The sequence below is a fragment of the Thalassophryne amazonica genome, chromosome 17, assembly GCF_902500255.1.
Source record: "Thalassophryne amazonica chromosome 17, fThaAma1.1, whole genome shotgun sequence".
In the NCBI taxonomy this organism is placed as follows: domain Eukaryota; kingdom Metazoa; phylum Chordata; class Actinopteri; order Batrachoidiformes; family Batrachoididae; genus Thalassophryne; species Thalassophryne amazonica.
Genome location: NC_047119.1, coordinates 10,984,275 through 11,005,503, shown reverse-complemented (window position 1 = coordinate 11,005,503; position 21,229 = coordinate 10,984,275). Strand labels below are relative to the sequence as shown.

Here is a 21,229-nt window from a genome sequence, read left to right as displayed (position 1 = left end):
TCAGTCACTGGCCCCACAATGGCATATCACAGAATAACCATGAATGGGTTTCCAACATATGCAAAGGGGGTCCTGATATTTCTGATGCTTGTGTTGTGTGTTGGGGGGGTGTGGCTGGACGTTTTGGTGTTCTTTTCTTTTCTTTGCTCTCCAGGTGGTATGCAAACTGATTTATTGTCTGTGGAGAAGGTGCTGGCAGAAGAGTCCTTCACCCTCATCAACATGATGAGCAGCACCTGTGGATGTTGCTCACGTGCAACCTTAAAGACTTTCAGCTGAAGCAGATAATGAGATGGCGTTCTGCATTTAAGTCATGTGTGATTCAAGCAGAATTGCCGGGAACTCGATCTTGTGATGTTCGTTTGTGAGATGCTGAGGACCGCGCCTGGGTTTGACACATCGTGCCTGTGAAGGAGGAAGGGTGAGGGACACATGCTGTCAGCACACATCAGAGGTGATTAATTGTTTGACTAATTGTTAATAGTAACTTGGTATTTTGTTACGCAGTATATTTGAACGTTGATGAGAATTGTGCAGCTCGCTTCTCACTGCCGTGGCATGCGGACTGATGATCCTCCACCTGTTGTGAGAAGCTGCTCATTTACATAAAGCTTAAATACAAACCTGAATGTGTTGCTGATAGTGTGTGCCTTTTGAAGGATATTAGTTGTAGCTGCTGACTTACCTCACCTTTTCTATCCTTGCAGAGAGTCGGTTTGTCGTGTCCACCTGGGGGGTGTTTGGTGGTAAACGTGGGTCCAGAAGCGCCGGGCTTCGATTCTTTTGGGCGCTGGAGAGCGTGCCATCCTTCACTCCGCCAGACGGATGCAGCTTTTGTTTGTACACGTTGTTATGCACCAAAGGGTGGAAAAATAAATTGTTTTGTTATTGGAACCGCTTTCTGGTTATTTTAGCGCTGGGTTCCGTCAGACGCAGGTCCGCTCCTCAACCTGCGTCGACACATAACAGTAGTTCCCGGCCATTCCATAATGGACCCAGCGGCAGAGGCGGTTCCATTCGCCGAAAGAGTTCAAGAACACTTGGAGAAAATATGGGAGCAATTACAGCATCTCGCAAACCAAATTAAACAAACAGACGCCCGTGTTACGGAGCTTGCAGCGCAAGCCGTTCTGCTTCCTGCTGCTCCAGCTGCGGCACCATGGATACCGGTGCAGATAACTCCGTCACCCAGAGATTCGGCGTCCGAACCGATTATTTGTCATCCGGAGCCTTATGCGGGAGACGAAGAAGCCTGTGCTTCCTTTTTGATGCAATGTTCTCTGGTTTTTGCTCAGCGACCGGCTTCCTTCTCTTCTGATGGTAGCCGTGTTTCATATGTGACAAATTTGCTCCGAGGTGACGCCTTAGCTTGGGTCACAGCGTTGTGGAGTAATAACTCGCCATTGTTAGGATCCTTTAAGGATTTCTCCCGGGAGTTCCGACTGGTTTTTGACCATCCGGTGAAAACGAATACCGTTGCCCAACGGTTGCTGAATCTCAGGCAGGGGAGGCGGAGTGCGGCAGAGTATTCCGTGGATTTCCAGATTTTTTCTGCTCAGTCTGGTTGGAACGCCGCAGCTTTACGAGGAGTGTTTGTAGATGGGTTAAATGAGTCATTAAAAAACGAGCTGGCAGTCCGTGACGAGCCAAACGATTTAGATGAGCTAATATCGTTGATGATTCGTCTAGATGATCGGATGAAGGAGCGTGGACGCGAGAGAGGGCAGCCATCAGAACGTTTTTTTTTTTGTCTCGGGGCTTTCCCCGACACAGATCTGGGCCGCCTCTTCTTCGCCCCACTGAGGCTCCTCCGACGGGACCTCTGGCTCCTCTTGCAGATGAGCCCATGCAGCTCGGACGAGCTGAGGCCGCTGTATTGCCCCGACATATAAGCGTCAAGAAAGATAATGGTGACGTATCTCCAGGTGTTCTGGGACAGGCGAAATAATACACAAAAAAAAAAAAAAAAAAAAAAACTTGTAGGGGCTAATGTTTTGTTTCTTTGATAGGGGTTATAATTTGTTTGGGGAGTCAGAGGCGTGTCTGGTGGAGTGAATGATAGGCGGTTAGAAGCCCGTCTGGACTCACTTGATCGTTGTTTTTTTGTTTTTTTTTTTATGTGTCTTTAGGTATTTTTTGTTGGGTTCTGGGGTCATTTTGTTTTGTTGTTTTTATTGTTTCCCTACTTCCCTAACCCCAGCCTCACTCGCCCCAAGACCGTTCGTCTTGTGGGCGGTGGGGTGGTGCAGGTTGGTCACGCTGAGCGTTCTCAGAAGACCTCTGCACCTGGGGGGGGGGGGGGGTTGTTAGGGGCGTTTTTTCTGGTTTAGTTAGGGCCCGGTTTCACTCCAGCCTCGGTGGGCCTTTGTGCCGTTTGTCATTGGTGTTGCCGGGGTGTGGTGCAGCGGGAACATGCCTCAGTCGGAGGGGTGGGCCGATCTGTTGCCGTTCGCCATTTCGGTAGTTCCACCCCTCCCGATAGGCTGGGGTATGGTCGGGTTGAGACACCAGACGTATTTCCGGTTTTCCGCTGCACCTTGGGGTTGGGGCCGGGTTAGTTTTTCCTGTTCCCTTCCCCGGCTTGCTGTTTTGTGCCATTCGCCAAGATTGAGCCGCCGAGGGGCTCTGGGAGGGACCTGGGGTCTATCGGGGTGCCGGGGAAGGTAACATGGCTTATCGGTTGTTTTGTTTGCCCCCGGGGTTGTTTAAGGTAGTCCTCCGGGGGTTGGTCTTTGATGTTTTTTGTTTCCTTCCGGGTTCCACCTCCAGGGTTGATGGGACAGTCCTCTGGGGGGGAATTGGCTTGTGGGGCCGACTAGCCAAGTGTGGCCGGGTCTGGGGTTCCTGGGTTGTGGGGAGGGTGCCTCCTGGGGTTTGATGGTACGGTCCTCTGGGGGGCGCCGTTTGCTCCATGTGTACCTGGGGACCTTTGTGGGATTCCGGTTTTGGCTATTCCTCCTGGAACTGGCGGTAAAGGCCTTCTGGGGGGTGTTGGGCTCTGCAAGTCGTTCTGGGGGGGTTGTTTGTTGTTTTTCTTTTGTGCATTTATGTTTGTATTGTGTTTGTGGGGCTGTGTTGGGTTTTTGCATTTGGGAGTTTTTCCTTTCTTCCCGGGGTTGGATGGGACGGTCCCCTGGGGAGGTTTTGGGTGGGTTTTATGTTTTCTTGTGTGTTGGGTTATATTTGGGACTGTTTTGGGGTTTTTGTTGATGCCAGCCGGCCTTCCAGCTGCGATGCCCTGTCCTGCTGTCTGTGGTGCACCTTGGGAGCGTTACACTGTCTGCTTCCTGACGTGGACCCGGAGGGAGATGCTGTTCTCGGTCCTGGTCTGTTCGGTCACCGGGAGGCTTCCCGTTACAGGGGGGGTACTGTTGTGTGTTGGGGGGTGTGGCTGGACGTTTTGGTGTTCTTTTCTTTTCTTTGCTCTCCAGGTGGTATGCAAACTGATTTATTGTCTGTGGAGAAGGTGCTGGCAGAAGAGTCCTTCACCCTCATCAACATGATGAGCACACCTGTGGATGTTGCTCACGTGCAACCTTAAAGACTTTCAGCTGAAGCAGATAATGAGATGGCGTTCTGCATTTAAGTCATGTGTGATTCAAGCAGAATTGCCGGGAACTCAACCTTGTGATGTTCGTTTGTGAGACGCTGAGGACCGCGCCTGGGTTTGACACATCATGCCTGTGAAGGAGGAAGGGTGAGGGACACATGCTGTCAGCACACATCAGAGGTGATTAATTGTTTGACTAATTGTTAATAGTAACTTGTTATTTTGTTACGCAGTATATTTGAACGTTGATGAGAATTGTGCAGCTCGCTTCTCACTGCCGTGGCATGCGGACTGATGATCCTCCACCTGTTGTGAGAAGCTGCTCATTTACATAAAGCTTAAATACAAACCTGAATGTGTTGCTGATAGTGTGTGCCTTTTGAAGGATATTAGTTGTAGCTGCTGACTTACCTCACCTTTTCTATCCTTGCAGAGAGTCGGTTTGTTGTGTCCACCTGGGGGGTGTTTGGTGGTAAACATGGGTCCAGAAGCGCCGGGCTTCGATTCTTTTGGGCGCTGGAGAGCGTGCCATCCTTCACTCCGCCAGACGGACGCAGCTTTTGTTTGTACACGTTGTTATGCACCAAAGGGTGGAACCGCTTTCTGGTTATTTTAGTGCTGGGTTCCATCAGACGCAGGTCCGCTCCTCAACCAGCGTCGACACATAACAGTTTGCTTGTTCCTCCACCACCCTTCATTTTGTGAGATATGCATTTTTTGACAATTTTGTCAAGTAATAACAGACATATATTAATGAAAAAATGGCATAGTATGCATTTTTTGACAATTTTGTCAAGTAATAACAGACATATATACGTATATATATATTAATGAAAAAAATGGCATATAGCATGCATTTTTTTTGACAATTTTGTCAAGTAATAACAGACATTCATTCATTTATTCATCTGCTACGACTTAGTCCAATTAAGGGTCGCGGGGGGGCTGGAGCCTATCCCAGCAGTCATAGGGCGTGAGGCGGGGAACACCCAGGACAGGACGCCAGTCTGTCGCAGGGCCACAAACAGACATACAAACACAGACACACCCACACACACACCTAGGGACAATTTTAAAGATTCCAGTCCACCTAACCTGCATGTCTTTGGATGTGGGAGGAAACCGGAACACCCGGAGGAAACCCACGCAAACACGGGGAGAACATGCAAACTCCGTAATGACAGACATATGGCATATAGTATGCATTTTTTTGGCAATTTTGTCAAGTAATTATAGTGGGTGATTTTAACATCCACATAGATGGGTCAGGGTCAGGTTTCAGAATTCATCATAGTACAGAAACAGCATTAGTGAAGGTTACAAATGATCTTCTTATGGCCTCAGACAGTGGACTCATCTCTGTGCTTGTTCTGTTAGACCTCAGTGCTGCTTTTGATACTGTTGACCATAAAATTTTATTACAGAGATTAGAGCATGCCATAGGTATTAAAGGCACTGCGCTGCAGTGGTTTGAATCATATTTATCTAATAGATTACAATTTGTTCATGTAAATGGGGAATCTTCTTCACAGACTAAGGTTAATTATGGAGTTCCACAAGGTTCTGTGCTAGGACCAATTTTATTCACTTTATACATGCTTCCCTTAGGCAGTATTATTACACAGCATTGCTTAAATTTTCATTGTTACACAGATGATACCCAGCTTTATCTATCCATGAAGCCAGAGGACACACACCAATTAGTTAAACTGCAGGAATGTCTTACAGACATAAAGACATGGATGACCTCTAATTTCCTGCTTTTAAATTCAGATAAAACTGAAGTTATTGTACTTGGCCCCACAAATCATAGAAACATGGTGTCTAACCAGATCCTTACTCTGGATGGCATTACCCTGACCTCTAGTAATACTGTGAGAAATCTTGGAGTCATTTTTGATCAGGACATGTCCTTCAATGCGCATATTAAGCAAATATGTAGGACTGCTTTTTTACATTTGCGCAATATCTATAAAATTAGAAAGGTCTTGTCTCAGAGTGATGCTGAAAAACTAATTCATGCATTTATTTCCTCTAGGCTGGACTATTGTAATTCATTATTATCAGGTTGTCCTAAAAGTTCCCTGAAAAGCCTTCAGTTAATTCAAGATGCAGCAGCTAGAGTACTGACGGGGACTAGAAGGAGAGAGCATATTTCACCTATATTGGCCTCTCTTGATTGGCTTCCTGTTAATTCTAGAATAGAATTTAAAATTCTTCTTCTTACTTATAAGGTTTTGAATAATCAGGTCCCATCTTATCTTAGGGACCTCTTAGTACCATATCACCCCAATAGAGCGCTTCACTCTCAGACTGCAGGCTTACTTGTAGTTCCTAGGATTTTTAAGAGTAGAATGGGAGGCAGAGCCTTCAGCTTTCAGGCTCCTCTCCTGTGTAACCAGCTCCCAATTCAGATCAGGGAGACAGACACCCTCTCTACTTTTAAGATTAGGCTTAAAACTTTCCTTTTTGCTAAAGCTTATAGTTAGGGCTGGATCAGGTGACCCTGAACCATCCCTTAGTTATGCTGCTATAGACTTAGACTGCTGGGGGGTTCCCATGATGCACTGTTTCTTTCTCTTTTTGCTCTGTATGCACCACTCTGCATATAATCATTAGTGATTGATCTCTGCTCCCCTCCACAGCATGTCTTTTTCCTGATTCTCTCCCCTCAGCCCCAACCAGTCCCAGCAGAAGACTGCCCCTCCCTGAGCCTGGTTCTGCTGGAGGTTTCATCCTGTTAAAAGGGAGTTTTTCCTTCCCACTGTTGCCAAGTGCTCATAGCGGGTTGTTTTGACCATTGGGGTTTTTCTGTGATTATTGTATGGCTTTTGCCTTACAATATAAAGCGCCTTGGGGCAACTGTTTGTTGTGATTTGGCGCTATATAAATAAAATTGATTGATTGATTGATTGATGACCGTAAGGAAATTAATACGCATTTATGCCCACGTGCCCACTAGCAGGAACGTGCTCATAGCGGGTCGTTTTGACCGTTGGGGTTTTTCTGTGATTATTGTATGGCTTTTGCCTTACAATATAAAGCACCTTGGGGCAACTGTTGTTGTGATTTGGCGCTATATAAATAAAATTGATTTGATTTTGATTTGATTTGAAGTAATAACATATATAATATATATTTATTTATTAATGGAAAAAATGGCATATAGTATGCATTTTTTTGACAATTTTGTCAAGTAATAACATATATATATATTGAAAAATGGCTTATAGAGGTTGTTGAAGTCAGTGAATATGTGTAATGTTGTTCGTAATAAAGATCCAGATGGACGGACACACACACACACAGGTTCACAGATTGGGTCAAGCTCCACCTTCAAAGATTGTAAGCTTTGATTAGGAGCACGAATAACATTCAGAAACCTACCTTCCCAAAATATTAAGATGGTTTTGAATTACTGTATTTGCCCGTTTTACAATTCTCAGTTATCTTATGACCATTAACAGCTTCCAAGCCACTCTATTCTACATCAGTGCAAATATATATATACATGTAGGTTTGTTTGAATTGTGAGGGCATAAAAAGCAGGTAAGTTAGTCAAAAAGGATAATGTGGAATGGAAATGTTCATATCAATCATTTTCTTGAAGTAACATGTCATAAAAAATATGAGTAACAGCTGCTCTCATGATCTGACAAATTAGCACATGTAGTACGTATATGGAATTCTATTTGTGTCTTGATATTACATTGTACACACACATTTTGTATCATTAATTCTTTTTGAACAATGCCTGTTGGAAAAAAATATGCACTTTATGGTGCAAATGTAGTCACCAGGAATTGGTGTGTCAAATGTCTCACACATTGTTTGAGGTATCAGGTTCTCACTAATGTTAAAATATAAGGAAAAACAACCCTAAAATGCAGTCCGTTCACCTCTTTACCAGACGTTAACTATGGAGTAAGTATCACGTGTCAACCACTGACTCACTGTCAATACAAAAATCATTTAATCTTCTTTAATGCATCAATAAATGCATGAACCAACCCTACAAAACCATCAGTCCATCTGCTCCAGAAGGGTACCTATAGTGTAGGTATGAAGCATCAACCATGTATTGTTAATGACTTCTCATACTCGTAACCATATGTCCACATAGAGACAGATGTCAGTATTACATTTAAAAAAAAATGTGACTCATCAAGTACAAGCAAAGCTTGAGGCAGATCCAGATTGAAATCCTTTTTTGTTACAGTATCTTACAGACAGATGGGCGTAATCATGTAAACACCATTCCTCAGCTGGCAGAGGGTTTTACAAAGGTAGGAGAGATGATTCTTACCTCAAACACTTCTTCATCAAGTATTCTAGTTCCAAATACTATAATTCCTTTGGTGTCAACGATGGGTCGGGGGCTTCGGAGCAGCTTCTGGCTGTTCTTCTTTTTACAGTCCAAAATGAGGGTAACGGTCTGCTTGTGTACACTGATGGCCACTCGATGCCACCTGGAAGGGGAGTTGACGATCATTCACACACTTACGTTCAACTCGCTGACAGTAACAAACCAGTAATTCACTCCTTTTGTGCTTTTTATCTCCCACAAATAAAAATACACACTGGATTTCTGGAGTACATTACAATCTCAGTCCAGATGTCCAGCATAGTTTTGATTAAAACGGGCGGTGCTTGAAGCGCACTTACTTTCCGTCAGCTAGGTTGATTCCTCTGAAGAGGGGGTAGTCCTCTGGGCTGGGTTTGCCTGTGTGGTCCTCATACAGGAACACGGGGGAGCGACCCACTTCCACTCCAAGCTGCTGGATGCCTTGTTCATTGTAGACGGACAACAGGAAGGACTGGCTGCCCTTCTTTGGCTTCACTGTAGCCATGATGGAAAAGTCCTCTGGAAACGCATCACCTGGCATGAAGGATGGCGGGATGGAAAGAGACAAAAGATGTAGGGAGTTAACAGTGGCATGTAAAACCTTGTGCAGCTCCTTCAGCAACAGATTTCTGCATCCTTGATGCAAAACAGAACGCCTCCACAGCTCATTTATTCCAAATGCAGTCAGACTGTATAATACTTACAAAATGTTTTAGCACTATAACCACGTGCTGATTTTCCACTATGAACTACATTTTCTTCCACCTTTTGTGCTTTATTACATGTACAACTGCGCAATAATTTTACCATATCTATGCATACGTGTGTGTGTGTGTGTGTGTGTGTGTGTGTGTGTGTGTGTGTGTGTGTGTGTGTGTGTGTGTGTGTGTGTGTGTGTGTGTGTGTGTGTGTGTGTGTGTGTGTGTGTGTGTGAAATCTCTGAGATAGCTTTTTGTATCCTTCCCCTAAACCATGATGTTGAACAATCTTTGTTTTCAGGTAATTTGAGAGTTGTTTAGAGGCTCCCATGTTGTCACTCATTAGAAGAGATGCAAAGAGGGGAAACATATGCAAATGGTCACCTTAAATACCCTTTCTCATGATTGGATTCACCTGTGTAAGGAGGTCAAGGGTGTGTTCCAATAATTAGTGCTAAATGTATTCAAATCAATAAAATGACAAGGGTGCCCAAATTTATGCAACTGCCCAATTTTGTTTAAGGAATTATTGCACACTTTCTGTAAATCCTATAAACTTAATTTCACTTCTCATATATATCAGTGTGTTCATCTGCTATATGATATATTTAACTGAAATTGCTGATCCAAACAACCAATGATTTATAAGGGAAAATCACAGAAATCATCAGGGGTGCACAAACCTTTACGTGTGTGTGTGTGTGTGTGTGTGTGTGTGTGTGTGTGTGTGTGTGTGTGTGTGTGTGTGTGTGTGTGTGTGTGTGTGTGTGTGTGTGTGTGTATACACTCACTTATACTCTATTTTTCACATAATCTGTTCAGATTAGTATTTATGCACCCAACATTGCAATATACTTTAGTCACCTTTCCTTAATGTAAATATTTTCCTTTCTTTACTACTGTACAACACTTGCTGCTGCAACAATCAATAAATCAATAAAGTTAATCTTATCTTAAACATTTGGGAAGCATTCACTTTTAAGAATTTAAACATTTAACTCCTTCAGAGTTATTATCGGTGTCTTGGTGGCTTCCCTCACTTATCTCATTGCACGGTCACTGCCAGCACTCGATAGACTTGCCGTACCATACTATACTGATTGTATTTGTTAATGATTATTGTAAATGAACTCCAAGACATATTCAGTAATGTGAAAATGTTTCCAACCCAGTCATTGTTGAAAGATTGACTTTTGTAGGGATCAAAAACAAGCATTAACAATCTTTTTTTGGGGGGGGGTTACATTACAGCAAATAGAAATTTAAGTAATTTAAAGACAAAATATGCCCAGTTACTTCAGCGGTTACTGCGGTTTAACTAGTGGGTAAATTTCACAGTTTTTATCCATTACTATGGTAACGCAGTTGCTGACATTTTTCCATTGGCATCTATAGAGACTTGTATGTCATGAATAATGTGACCAAATTTCAGACCATACAACTGGGGGAATTTGACATATGATGTAGACACAGATGAGGTAATATAGTGCACATCGTATATGCTGGTTTCGTCGCATCAGTGAATTAGGTGGATTGGTACTATGTACTGTAAAACCAACAGACTAACACTCCGTAGGCTTTCTGAATAGCAGGGTTGAAGTGTGTGTGTGTGTGTGTGTGTGTGTGTGGTGTGGGTGTGTGTGTGTGTGTGTGTGTGTGTGTGTGTGTGTGTGTGTGTGTGTGTGTGTGTGTGTGTGTGTGTGGGTGTGTGTGTGTGTTAGTTTTGTCTGTAGATGTGGGCAAATCCAGCATGACTTGGGTGGGATGAATTAAGACCAAACACGCCCATTTATCTTGAAGTTACCAAGCTAGCTATGGTTAACAAGCAAATTAACCTCACTTAGGGTAACTATGTTACACAAAATTTTGGTGGACTGACCTGTGCCTCCAGTAATGAATGGACTGGGTTCAACCAACTGACACACAAGGCCTCAATAACTGAGGCACGATCAATACAGCTAATGTTGCCAAGCTATCAATAGCTGCTAAATACATACATACAGACCAAAGCTATTTTCATACCAGGCTGTAAACATGTTTATTTAAAGTGTAAATTTGGGGATCTTAACATGGGGTCTGTGGGGTGTGACTCGCTTTTGGAGTCAGCCTCAAGTGGCCATTGGAGGAACTGCAGGTATTTTTAACACTTCCACAATGGCTTCATTTTTCAGCACAGGAGGTTACCGCTTGGTTGATACCTGTGTTGTGCATTTAAAAATAAGGCAGCTCCAGCCACTTCTGCAGTCGTGTATGTAACTACGCAGGATGAATTTGACGCCTTACAGCCTTGAGGCCAGTCGAAGGGAACTAAGGAGAGAAGCAGAAATGCAAAGTGGAAATTTTCCAGTGCAGTACAGGATGAGAAGCATAATGACAAAAGCATGTGATCCTGGGAGACTATCCTTTAAATCCCTCCTTTCCCCTCTGGCAGCCTGATCGATCTCGCAGACACTGAGACCCTCCAGTGGAAGACTGGAGAAGAACAAACAGGAGATGTACACAAAAGGAATCGCTATTAAAAAGCACAAACTGAAAGAAATACAAAGCCATTCCAGAGCGCGGCCATTGTCTTCTCTGAATCTACATCCTTAATGAGGGCAGCAGATGTAAGAGGAATATTCTAAGCCCTCAGAGTTGGGTATTCTACTATCATAAGTAATCAGCGAAAGTTGACATCAAATAATACTGCACACAAGTGGAGCTTTTTTTAACTTGTATTCTATAAAAGCAGATGCACTTGAACTACAGAAGCTCAGACTGAGCAGCAAAATCTGGATCCCTTTTAACATAAAGCGGCCACATGGATCCCAGCAGCAGCTCCTCGGCACAGTGTTCCAGGAGACGGGGATAAGAAGTGGCATTTGCGGCTGCAGTGGTTTTGTAGCACCTCAGGCTGCCTTCAAGCCCTTCACTGAGCCGCCCGTCCCGCTATAATGCAAGACAGGCTGCATCGTATGGAAATGTTAAACTGGACTGACTGCGGATTAGTCATCAGAAGCTGTGGAGAAAGACGCCTCTGCGGGAAGGCAGGGTGGAAATATAAAGTCTAGATAGTGGAAACGAGAAGCAAAGTACCAGCACTAAGAGTAGGCTGCCTTCATCAGCCACTCATTTTTTTCCTCATCCCATTTTTCTTACGGCCGGTTACCATTTGGGTTCAAGTATTCCTTCCTCTCCCTTTTTTTTTATTTTATTATTCCTCCAGTAATGCTGTTCATGTCATCACATATGGTGAGCACATGCTTTGGCAGTCCACTACTTCAGGAATTCAGCTTGGAATCATAGAAGAAAGTCCGATACCTACAGTCGCTGACACCCGCCGGCTAATATGATTATCCTGGATACTGAAGCGTGAAGCATATGAGAGGCTATGACTCCCCGTAGATGGGACACCAGTTCATCACAGTGTACTTCCTTAGGCAAGACCACTACCCATTTACAGCTGGGTGGACTGAGGCAATGCAGATGTAGGTTTTTTGTCCAAAAACGCAAGTAGGTAGCTCGACCAGGAATCAAACCCAGGTCTAGATGTTGGTAGATCAACTCCTATTCTACTATGTTCTGCAAACCAGGCTCCCATTTCTCAAAATGGAGTGGCTATTCACCCAACTGTTGGTTCAATAAAGTAAATACGCAAGCATATACCCCCAAACACAACCGACTAATGAGCGCGCTTGTAAGTTCACTTCTAGTTTCAACGTGGGGGAAAAAAGGCAGATATTTTCTCGCGGCTGGGGGAGGGTTCGCAGCCCGCGGAAGGGCTGTGATCTAAAGTGGTTCTGTTTGGCTCATCACTCCCAGGGAACTGTGCCAAACACCATCTTACAGGCAACAAGCAGCATTTTGTTCATAAAAACTGTTTCGTCGTCGTTAACAGAATCGGAATCACCCATTGTCCATTGTCCTTAGGGTTCAACTTTGCATTTTTTTTTTTTGGTATATGGGTTGTGCTTTACTCCAACAGTGAATGAGAAAAGCTGCTGGAGATGGTGAGCAATACAAGAAGTGACCACAGCTACAGCTTCTGTGGTGATTTCCGAAGGTATTGGGAGTCGGGGGCTCAACGAGAATTTAGAATTTTCACGAGACAACTGTGAGACGACGACACAGACTGAGGGAATAATTTATACACATCGATTTGTTTGTCTGGTAACAGGTTTCCTTACTGCAGCAACTTGTGATTGCCTCATTCTCTGTACAGTTGTTGAGGACTAGTATCATTACTTTCTGAACATTATCCATACTGAATTGGTCTTCATAATCATGGCATAAAATTTCCATACCATTTCACGTATGCTGTAGAGCAGGAAGCTCAATGGGATAGAAGTTGGGATACCAACATGTGGACGTGGGTTCAATTCTGCTTCACACTGCAAAATTCAAGGATAAGCACAGGCTCCAATAAATAAGGCAAATAAACTTTTGTTTTTTCTATTTAACCTCTAGAGCAAGCGAGAAGACCCGTGAGGAGTTCAGTGAAGGCGAAAACAGCTGTTCAGAATACCGTGAAATGAGAGAAGCACGATGCAGGAAGGACTTAGAAGAGAAAGGAATACCGGATTAGCGAAAGTTGTCACTACATCCGCTTGCACGTGTGCAAACGTCTGGCAAGATATAATTAGTCAGCACTGGCTCAGAGCAGGCGGGGTGAGAGGGTCAAAGGTAAGGCCATGGGTGGAAAGCACACCACCCAGTGAGCACAAGACATCATTTCAGCAATTGATTTTTGATGGAAAACTGGGTGATGTTCATTTCACCCATTTTTTTTAAACCAGTGAAAACGCGGCTATATTATCAAAATGTCACAAAACGCTAATTTATTTAATCAAATGGGTGATTCATTCAGATGAAGCTTCAAACGGAGGTAATGCAGATTATTGTGGTGAAAGTTCACCAAATTTATTTTTCACTGGTCGGTCAAATTTGGTTTCCAAAAAGATGTCTTTTCAACGCATTTAATGTTGTCACATAAAATGCCACAAATACAGAACTGTGTCTGCTGTGTGCTGTCAAAAAGAAGCTTCCATTACAATGTAATGTGAACAGATTTAAGGATTATTTTCAAATAGAAATGCGCATAATTATAATGCGCATGCGCGAATACTTGGAGCTTTTCTGGAGTTTGTGTGTTTTCTTGGCGCTTACTTAGTGGCTGTAGAATCATAGTTAGAAACACTGTAACAAAGAGACTTTGTAATAACACACTTGGAAAGTACTTTTACTACTGTCTCTCAACAAAATAAACCAGAAACAAATGCTTTGGCATTTTTTTTAAATGCCAGTCACAGTGTGACTGAGGCTTTAGGCCTGCTAAGCTAAAGCTAGCATGCTAATGCTGACTGAGCATAAATTATTAATTAAAAATACCCCAAAACTATTTTCACCACACTTTTGTGTGTGATGTTTGGTCGTTAGTGAAACTGGCTGTTTGCGGAGCCTGTAATATTTCATTGTTAGCCCGTACTGGAAGCTAAATGATATGCTAACATTGTCACAATGCAGAAAACTCTTTGATTAAATGTGGTGTATTTTTGTTGTTGTTGTGCCTTTTTAACCTGTTGTATTTTCTTCTGTTTTTGACAACCACAGTGGAACAAAAGTAATTTATTTTTGTTTTATCCTTTGCCAAATTGTTATGTACATGTAATATTGGCAAATAGGTACATGCAAATGTATTTACTTCACAAATCTGGATGTTAAACTATAATTACAGAAATTGCAGTTTTGTTGAAATCTCTCAATCTTTCATGTTAGTATAATTTTTATTTTTATGTTTATTATTTGCAGTATCCACCACATCAATCTTAATCCTCCACCCAGAGGGACAAAGTGAAAAGATATGTTTATTTATAGCATTAGCCACTTGTGGTTTGTTCATATTAAAGGTGTTTTGTCCAAAATTCATTTCCTCCAGATGGTCAATATTGACTTAAAAAAAAAAAAAAAAAAATATATATATATATATATATATATATATATATAACGAGTAATAGTGTCTGGAACACAGCATGAAGTCAGATTCCATCTCTGTGTTTGTCTGATCCACAGCAAGTAAACTCTGGCTTTGGGATGTTGTGATTTGTCTGCAGTTTGTGCAGAAGCTGGCAAAATGTGCTATTTATATTTATTTATTTCCCCAGGAGGTGATTCTCTCGAACATCCACCATTCTTTTGACATCCAGCAATTTTCAAAGAGAAAATTATAAACCCTCGATGGACTGTAGGACAGAGAATGTCTTCCAACCATTTTCTAAACCCACGTGTTCCAGTTCAGGGTTGTGAGGTGATGGAACCTATCCCAATGGATTAGAGGATGCACATCCATTTTTTAATACTAAAAAATAAATAAATCATTTTCTTAAGCGCTTTCATATAACCAAATAATATGCATCATTTTAAATCAGTTGGTCTGGACTGTGTATGAGATGTGCGGAGGTGGAGCTGTCAGTCTCTTTTCTTTGGATGCATAAGTTTTTGCAAAAATGACTACAAATGAATCTCAAAGTAAATGTGTATTGTCCATCAATGCTTATAGTTGTTGACAGGCGGTGGTGTGGTGAGTATACACTCAAAATTAATAAGCTTGTTGTTTTTTGCAGTATACAAAAAAATCAATGTCCTTAATTAAATCGGTTTTCTAAATTGATGTTTTTATTGAACTGACGAAATATTTAAAAAGGCCCTTTTCTCAGCATTATTTTGTGTAACGTTTCCCTGATTGCCATGACAATTATTTAATAACCTGCACTATAATTACACTAATTACAGTATAATCAAGGAAATCAAACTGTACAAATTCCAATGTCAGAATTTGTGTGTATGTGTACATACACATTTAAAATTTAATTGTATGTGGACATGTTGCATTGATGTAAATTTATTTTATTAAAGATTTGCTGTGTGGCTTTGCCAAAAACAAGTAGTACTGCTTATTTTTAATTATTTTATATATTGCAACTGTTCTTTTTTTTTTTTTTCTTGGTAATTTTATGAAAATATTTAACATTCACGGAAACTCTCCCCAACTTAAACTCTCCCCAATTTAATACAACATATTCATGTTGTATTAATTTTAATACAACAATTTAAATACAACATATTCATGTTGTATTTAAATTGTTGCTTAAATTCTTATATCCTGTATGGTGGGATTTTTTTTTACCCTTTTGTAAACTATAAGATTATATATGATATTTGATGGTGGTGTAATTGTCTTAGCAGCAAGAACAATGTTTCAAAATGTAATTTGTGTTGTTTCTATCTTTAACAAAAAATATATCTATTATGGTCATTAATAAGACTTGTAAAAGGGAGGATTTTAATGTTGAATAGATGATGATGATTTAAAAATGGTTATAATGAAGATACGTTGAAAAACTGGTTTAAAAAGTGAGAGTTTATTCAACATTTATGTATAGACTTTGAATAAACTTTCACGTTTAGACGGTTGGGTTTTCATTGCCAGCTTTTAAATGATAAATGGGGCTGTGCCTCACTAGCTAGGCTTTCAAAATTCTGATTTCCCCCTAATTTACTCATTGCACAGGTTGAAAAATACCACTGTTAAAAGCAATGTAACCCCAACCATTGATTTACATGTCTGCAAATAGAAGTTTGAAAAAGTTCACTTTGAATAATTTTTGAACGTCTTTTCAACGGTGAGTGGTAGACCCTTTTTTTTTTCTTTTTTTAAGCTTTACTACATAAAATACTCAGTGGGAACAGAAAATATGAGGGAAGTTAAACTGAGTTGTACCACATTAGACACTCTTTCATTAAGCAAATTCAAATTAGCGGGTGTCTTTAAAATACTTCTTGAAGTGTAATATAGTCCGTTCTAACATTATGGAGGTAGTAGATCATCTGGTTTACTTCGTGATGACTAATAAACGCATACAGCGTATTCAGATACCCTACAGATTGTGAAATACTGCTTCACCTATGATATAATACACTTGTATGAGTATTTGGATGCAGCCTAGGTCTCTCACCCACAGCCAATTTGGTTGCATTATACAGAGCTGAGACGGGATCAGTGGGCGCGTCGAACAGCAAGTCGTTTTAGATTTCATGTTTGTTCATTCATTACTTTCTACATGCATGAAAATCCAAACATATTTAACCCCAAATGGCTCTTAGAACCAAAATATGACCCCTGGAAGCAAATTTTGCACAAGGAGATTTCTCACAAAAGCAGCAAGTGACGTGTCTCCAGAGAAGGTGAAAGGAGGTTAACAAAAATACCAAACGGAGGCGAGTTGAACGATAAATGAACTCTCTGGTGCTTCCTCCTCCTTGTCTTAGATTAGGACCTCCGTGCTGCGTGTGTGCGTGGGGGTAATGGAAAGAACTCAGGTTTCTTTGGAATGTGTCTCTAAACCTGTGACACTCGGTCAACAGATGTGAGATACCTCATTCCTCGTGTGTGTGTAAACTTGCCAACCTTGAAGGAAGTCTTGGAAGAATTAGCTCGTGCATGTGTGCACAGCCAAAATGTTAAGTCAAATTTATTGATCGAGTACCTTTCATGAACAAAATAACAGTTCTTTAAATTGATTAAAACAGAAATTACTGAGCATAAAGTAAAATTAATAAGCCTGTAAAGTGCCAAGAGTGGGAGTGTATTCCATAGTTTGAGAGCCTCGGTGTTGGAAGCAGAGTCTCTTTTTGGTTTTCAGCTGAGACTCGACAGGTTTTGGTCAGAGGACCTCAGAGACCTGCATGTCAAATACGGATGGAGAGGTTCATTGATAAAGAGAAGCATTTGACTATGCATAAATACTGAAGTCTAAACGTGATGCGGAGCCAGTGCAAAGAAGACAAAAGTGTTGCATGAGTCTTCTTAGAGGACCTCACTCTGCACCAATTGCCAAAGACCCATGCAGAGAGAACTTGCTGAGGCAAAAGAACAATAATTTACAATTATCCAAATATGATTTAAAGGTATGCATGGATGGTCAGTTCCAGTTCAGATCAAGATACAATGTGGTAATTATCCAGTTCTCTATAACATTAAGACAGTCCTAAAGTGCAAAAGTGGTTACACATTGTGCAGCTGCTGTGCTCCCACATGAACAAAACTGTCGCAATTTCTTATTTTTTCTTCACATAAGCTGCACAATGTGTAACCACGTCGTGCAGCTGCTGGCAGTGTGTTCCCGCGTGCACAAACCGTCACACCGGCATCTCGCACGCATGCCTGTCTCTACATTCAGTGACCTTTTGCGTGTGGACGAAAGGCCAAAACGCTTAGATAAAGCTATGCTTTTCTAAAATACTCACAACCTGGGGACAGAACCTGAGCCATACCACACAGAGCAGCATTAAATCATCTTACTGGTACACTCACTGAACTCAGAATTCATTACAACAGAACACTCTTCATGGTGGAATTCACTCTTCAACGTAGATCATGTTTCATGCTAAATGTTCTGAGATGTAAGCTGTAAGATGGAGCATGTGGAACATTGACTTCAGTCTGCACAATTTTTAAATCGAGAGTGTTGTATGGCTGGGGGGCCTGGCTGCCTTTTTGTTTCTGTCTTTTGTTTTTCCTTCCAGGTGGCTTGCATTTGGGACTGAGTGGCTGTTTGCTGAGGTTATCAGGACCTCCCCTGATCACCTGCGGCTCGTCAGACTCACAGCTGTGGTGCATCTATATGTTGGAACATGGTGGCATTTAAGACTGAGTGTACAGTGTGTATTTGCCAAGACTCGACCTTGTGACCAGACGGGTGAGATCGTCGTCTCGGGAGCCATCTCATCATCAGTGGATGCAGAGAACGTCCAGGGTTTGATGCACGGTCTGTGAAAGAGGAGGGGGTGAGGTCTCACGCTCGTCAGCACACTTCCTGAGGTACGTTAGATTTTGTGACTAACGTTTATACAGTCAGTAAATGTGGTGTCCCTCACACCTTATTATATTGAGCTGTACGTTAGTCATTTCGGCTTCCACTGCAGTGAGTTTTGTGAACTGGATGTTCCATGCCTGCAGGTTGGGAAGCTGATTATAATTAAGCCAGGAAGTGTTTGCTGTTTATGTACACCTTTGAGTGTCTCTCTGTGTGTAGAGTGTGGACTCACATAATGGTTCCTTCTTTCCAGACTCGGTTTGTTGCGGCCACCTGGGGGTGTCGGCGGGTCCTTGGTCCGAACGGCTTCTGGCTCCGGACCATTAGCGCTGCTGGGAGCGCACCGTATCACCACCACGCCAGACCGCACACTCTTTTGTTGTTTTGTATCACATCACTGTTTGTATTAATCAGTTAGCCTTTGTACCGTGCTCTGCTTATTTCATACTGGGTCCTTCAACGCTGGTCGGTTCTCTGAGCTGCGTCCGACACCATACAGAGTTTGTGGATTTTGAGGTATTTCCTTGCAGAAATGGAGTCTCGAATTTGTTCATTTGTATAACTTACTTAAACAAGAGTTGGTGTGTTTTCATCAGCTGAACATTCTTCATTCATCATTCATTCATTCATTTTCTGTTCCTTATCCAGGTCGGGTCATGGCCGTATGTATAATTTTGACCCTGTGAGATGAGAGAACTTATGCACCTTGTTGTTGTTGTTGTTGTTTTAAAGCCATTCATTTTGTATGCTGTACATTTTCCACCATGAAAAGAACAGTACAAAGACATCATTAAAAGCCCAAAATGACAAAGACACTCATGCCTGTGATAAGTTTACATAAACGTCCAAACACAACTGTATGCGGCTGCTGTTGAGATACACCTACATTTCTACATGGAACAACAATTTCTTAAATTTTATTGCCGTTGTGCCATCTCACTTCAGGAGAGGCACTGTCAGTAGCACCAGCTCCTTTTAATTTAAGTGATGGTCACAAAAACAGTTTCATTCTTGGTCAAAGCTGGGAGCATGGCCATGTGTACTGGTATCCAAACAACACTGACTGCCTTGGTCCTCAATGGCAACCACTCAAACTGGCAATTGGTCCAACCCCACTGCTCATCTTATTCTCCTTAACTACCTGTTATTTTGACACAGTCATTCTAGTGATCCCCAGGACCCTCTGGAGACCGAGTACTAAAGGGGTTCAATTTCAGTGATTAGCGTCCAAATCTCACGACCATAAAATGAGACAGGAAGCACCAGGACCCAAAATATTTAGACCTTAATCAAATGTATCGACATCGCCAAACCCTCTGTGCAGCAACTTTGTGAGTCTATGAGCTCTTCCCAAGTATCTCAAAGGTGAGTGTTTCTACAAGTGCAAACACTTTTACCACATACAGATACATTTCTGACGATTGTCCTGGATAAAGACTAAAATCCAAGCTTTCAGTGAGCTTCTTTACTCAGTCACAATCCCACACACTGATCCCTCACTCAGCTTATCAAAGGTCCAGCTTCCTGGTCAATTCTTAGAGACATGAAATTGGAATTATTTTGAAGATGTATCATTAAAATTAGGATTTGTGGGTTTTTGAGGTTACAAACTCAGATATTTAAGACGTATTGTGACATACACTCACTGTCACTTTATTAGGTACACCTGTTCAATGCTTGTTAACGCAAATGGCTAATCAGCACAATCCCATGGCAGCAACTCCAATCCATTTAGGCATCTAGCCGTGGTGAAAACAACTTGCTGACATTCAAACTGAGCATCAGAATGGGGAAGAAGGGGATTTAAGTGACTTTGAACATGTCATGGTTGCTGGTACGACAGGGTGTGTCTTGAGTATTCCAAAACTACTGAGCTACTGGATTTTCACAAACAGTCATCTCTAGGGTTTAAAGATATTATTCAAAAAGAGAAGATATCCATGAGCGGCAGTTGTTGTGGACAAAATGCCTTGTTGATGTCAGAAGAGAATGGGCAACTGGTTGAATGGGCAACTGCATGATAGCATCATGTCAGTATGGACCAACATCTCTGAGGAACGTTTCCAACACCATGTTGACTCTATGCCATGAAGAATTAAGGCAGTTCTGAAGGATAAAGGGGGGTCCAACCTGGCACTAGCAGATGTACCGAATAGTGTCCAGTCCGTGTATATTGGCTTCCTGAAACAATAGTATAACCGTTCACAACCCACCCTGCCCTCCTCCATAAATTCTTGTTTGAGGAAAGTGATGACCAAAAGATTGCTTTGTTCTTTTTTTTAATTGAAGGTTCATAAGTTTGATCCCTGATGGACAAAGAATGTTGGGAGGGTCAAAACATAGTATGTGTCACCTCCATCATTACCACTCAAAGGTGAGTGTGGAACGTAAGAAATGTGCAGTCCATTTAACCTGTCCGCGTTAGTGTCATAACAATTCCATTTAGAACAGTTAGAAATGATTATCTTCTTGGATAATCACAACCTTTTGTGGGCATAAGCCGCCGTTACAGAATTTTACCAGAAAAAATAAAGATTATGGTTATAGTATAAGTATTTTCTCTGTGACCACAATACCATGTAAGAAACCAAACCACAAACCACATCAGCACTACATGACATGCCAATGATAACTTCAGGTAAAAAAAAGATAAAGTTTCTCGCATCCTCTCTACTCTTTTTAAAACATGTACATGTTGTGAGTATTGACCTTCAATTCAGGCTGAAACTGCTGATTATTTTCAGCACGGATTAACCTGAATATGCATTTTCTCGTACAGGGTAGT

At 41.8% G+C, this 21,229-nt stretch overlaps 1 protein-coding gene across 1 annotated transcript in view; it reads right to left on the bottom strand.

Moving 5' to 3' along the window:
• Positions 1-21,229, bottom strand: part of col5a1 (procollagen, type V, alpha 1) — a 247,044-nt gene that overhangs the window by 152,037 nt on the left and 73,778 nt on the right. Inside the window, exons 3-4 of the mRNA XM_034192658.1 lie at positions 8,216-8,429; positions 7,857-8,019 (exon numbers count right to left, since the gene is read on the bottom strand). Of these exons, the coding sequence (XP_034048549.1) occupies positions 7,857-8,019; positions 8,216-8,429 (377 nt within the window). The remainder of the gene's footprint in view (positions 1-7,856; positions 8,020-8,215; positions 8,430-21,229) is intronic.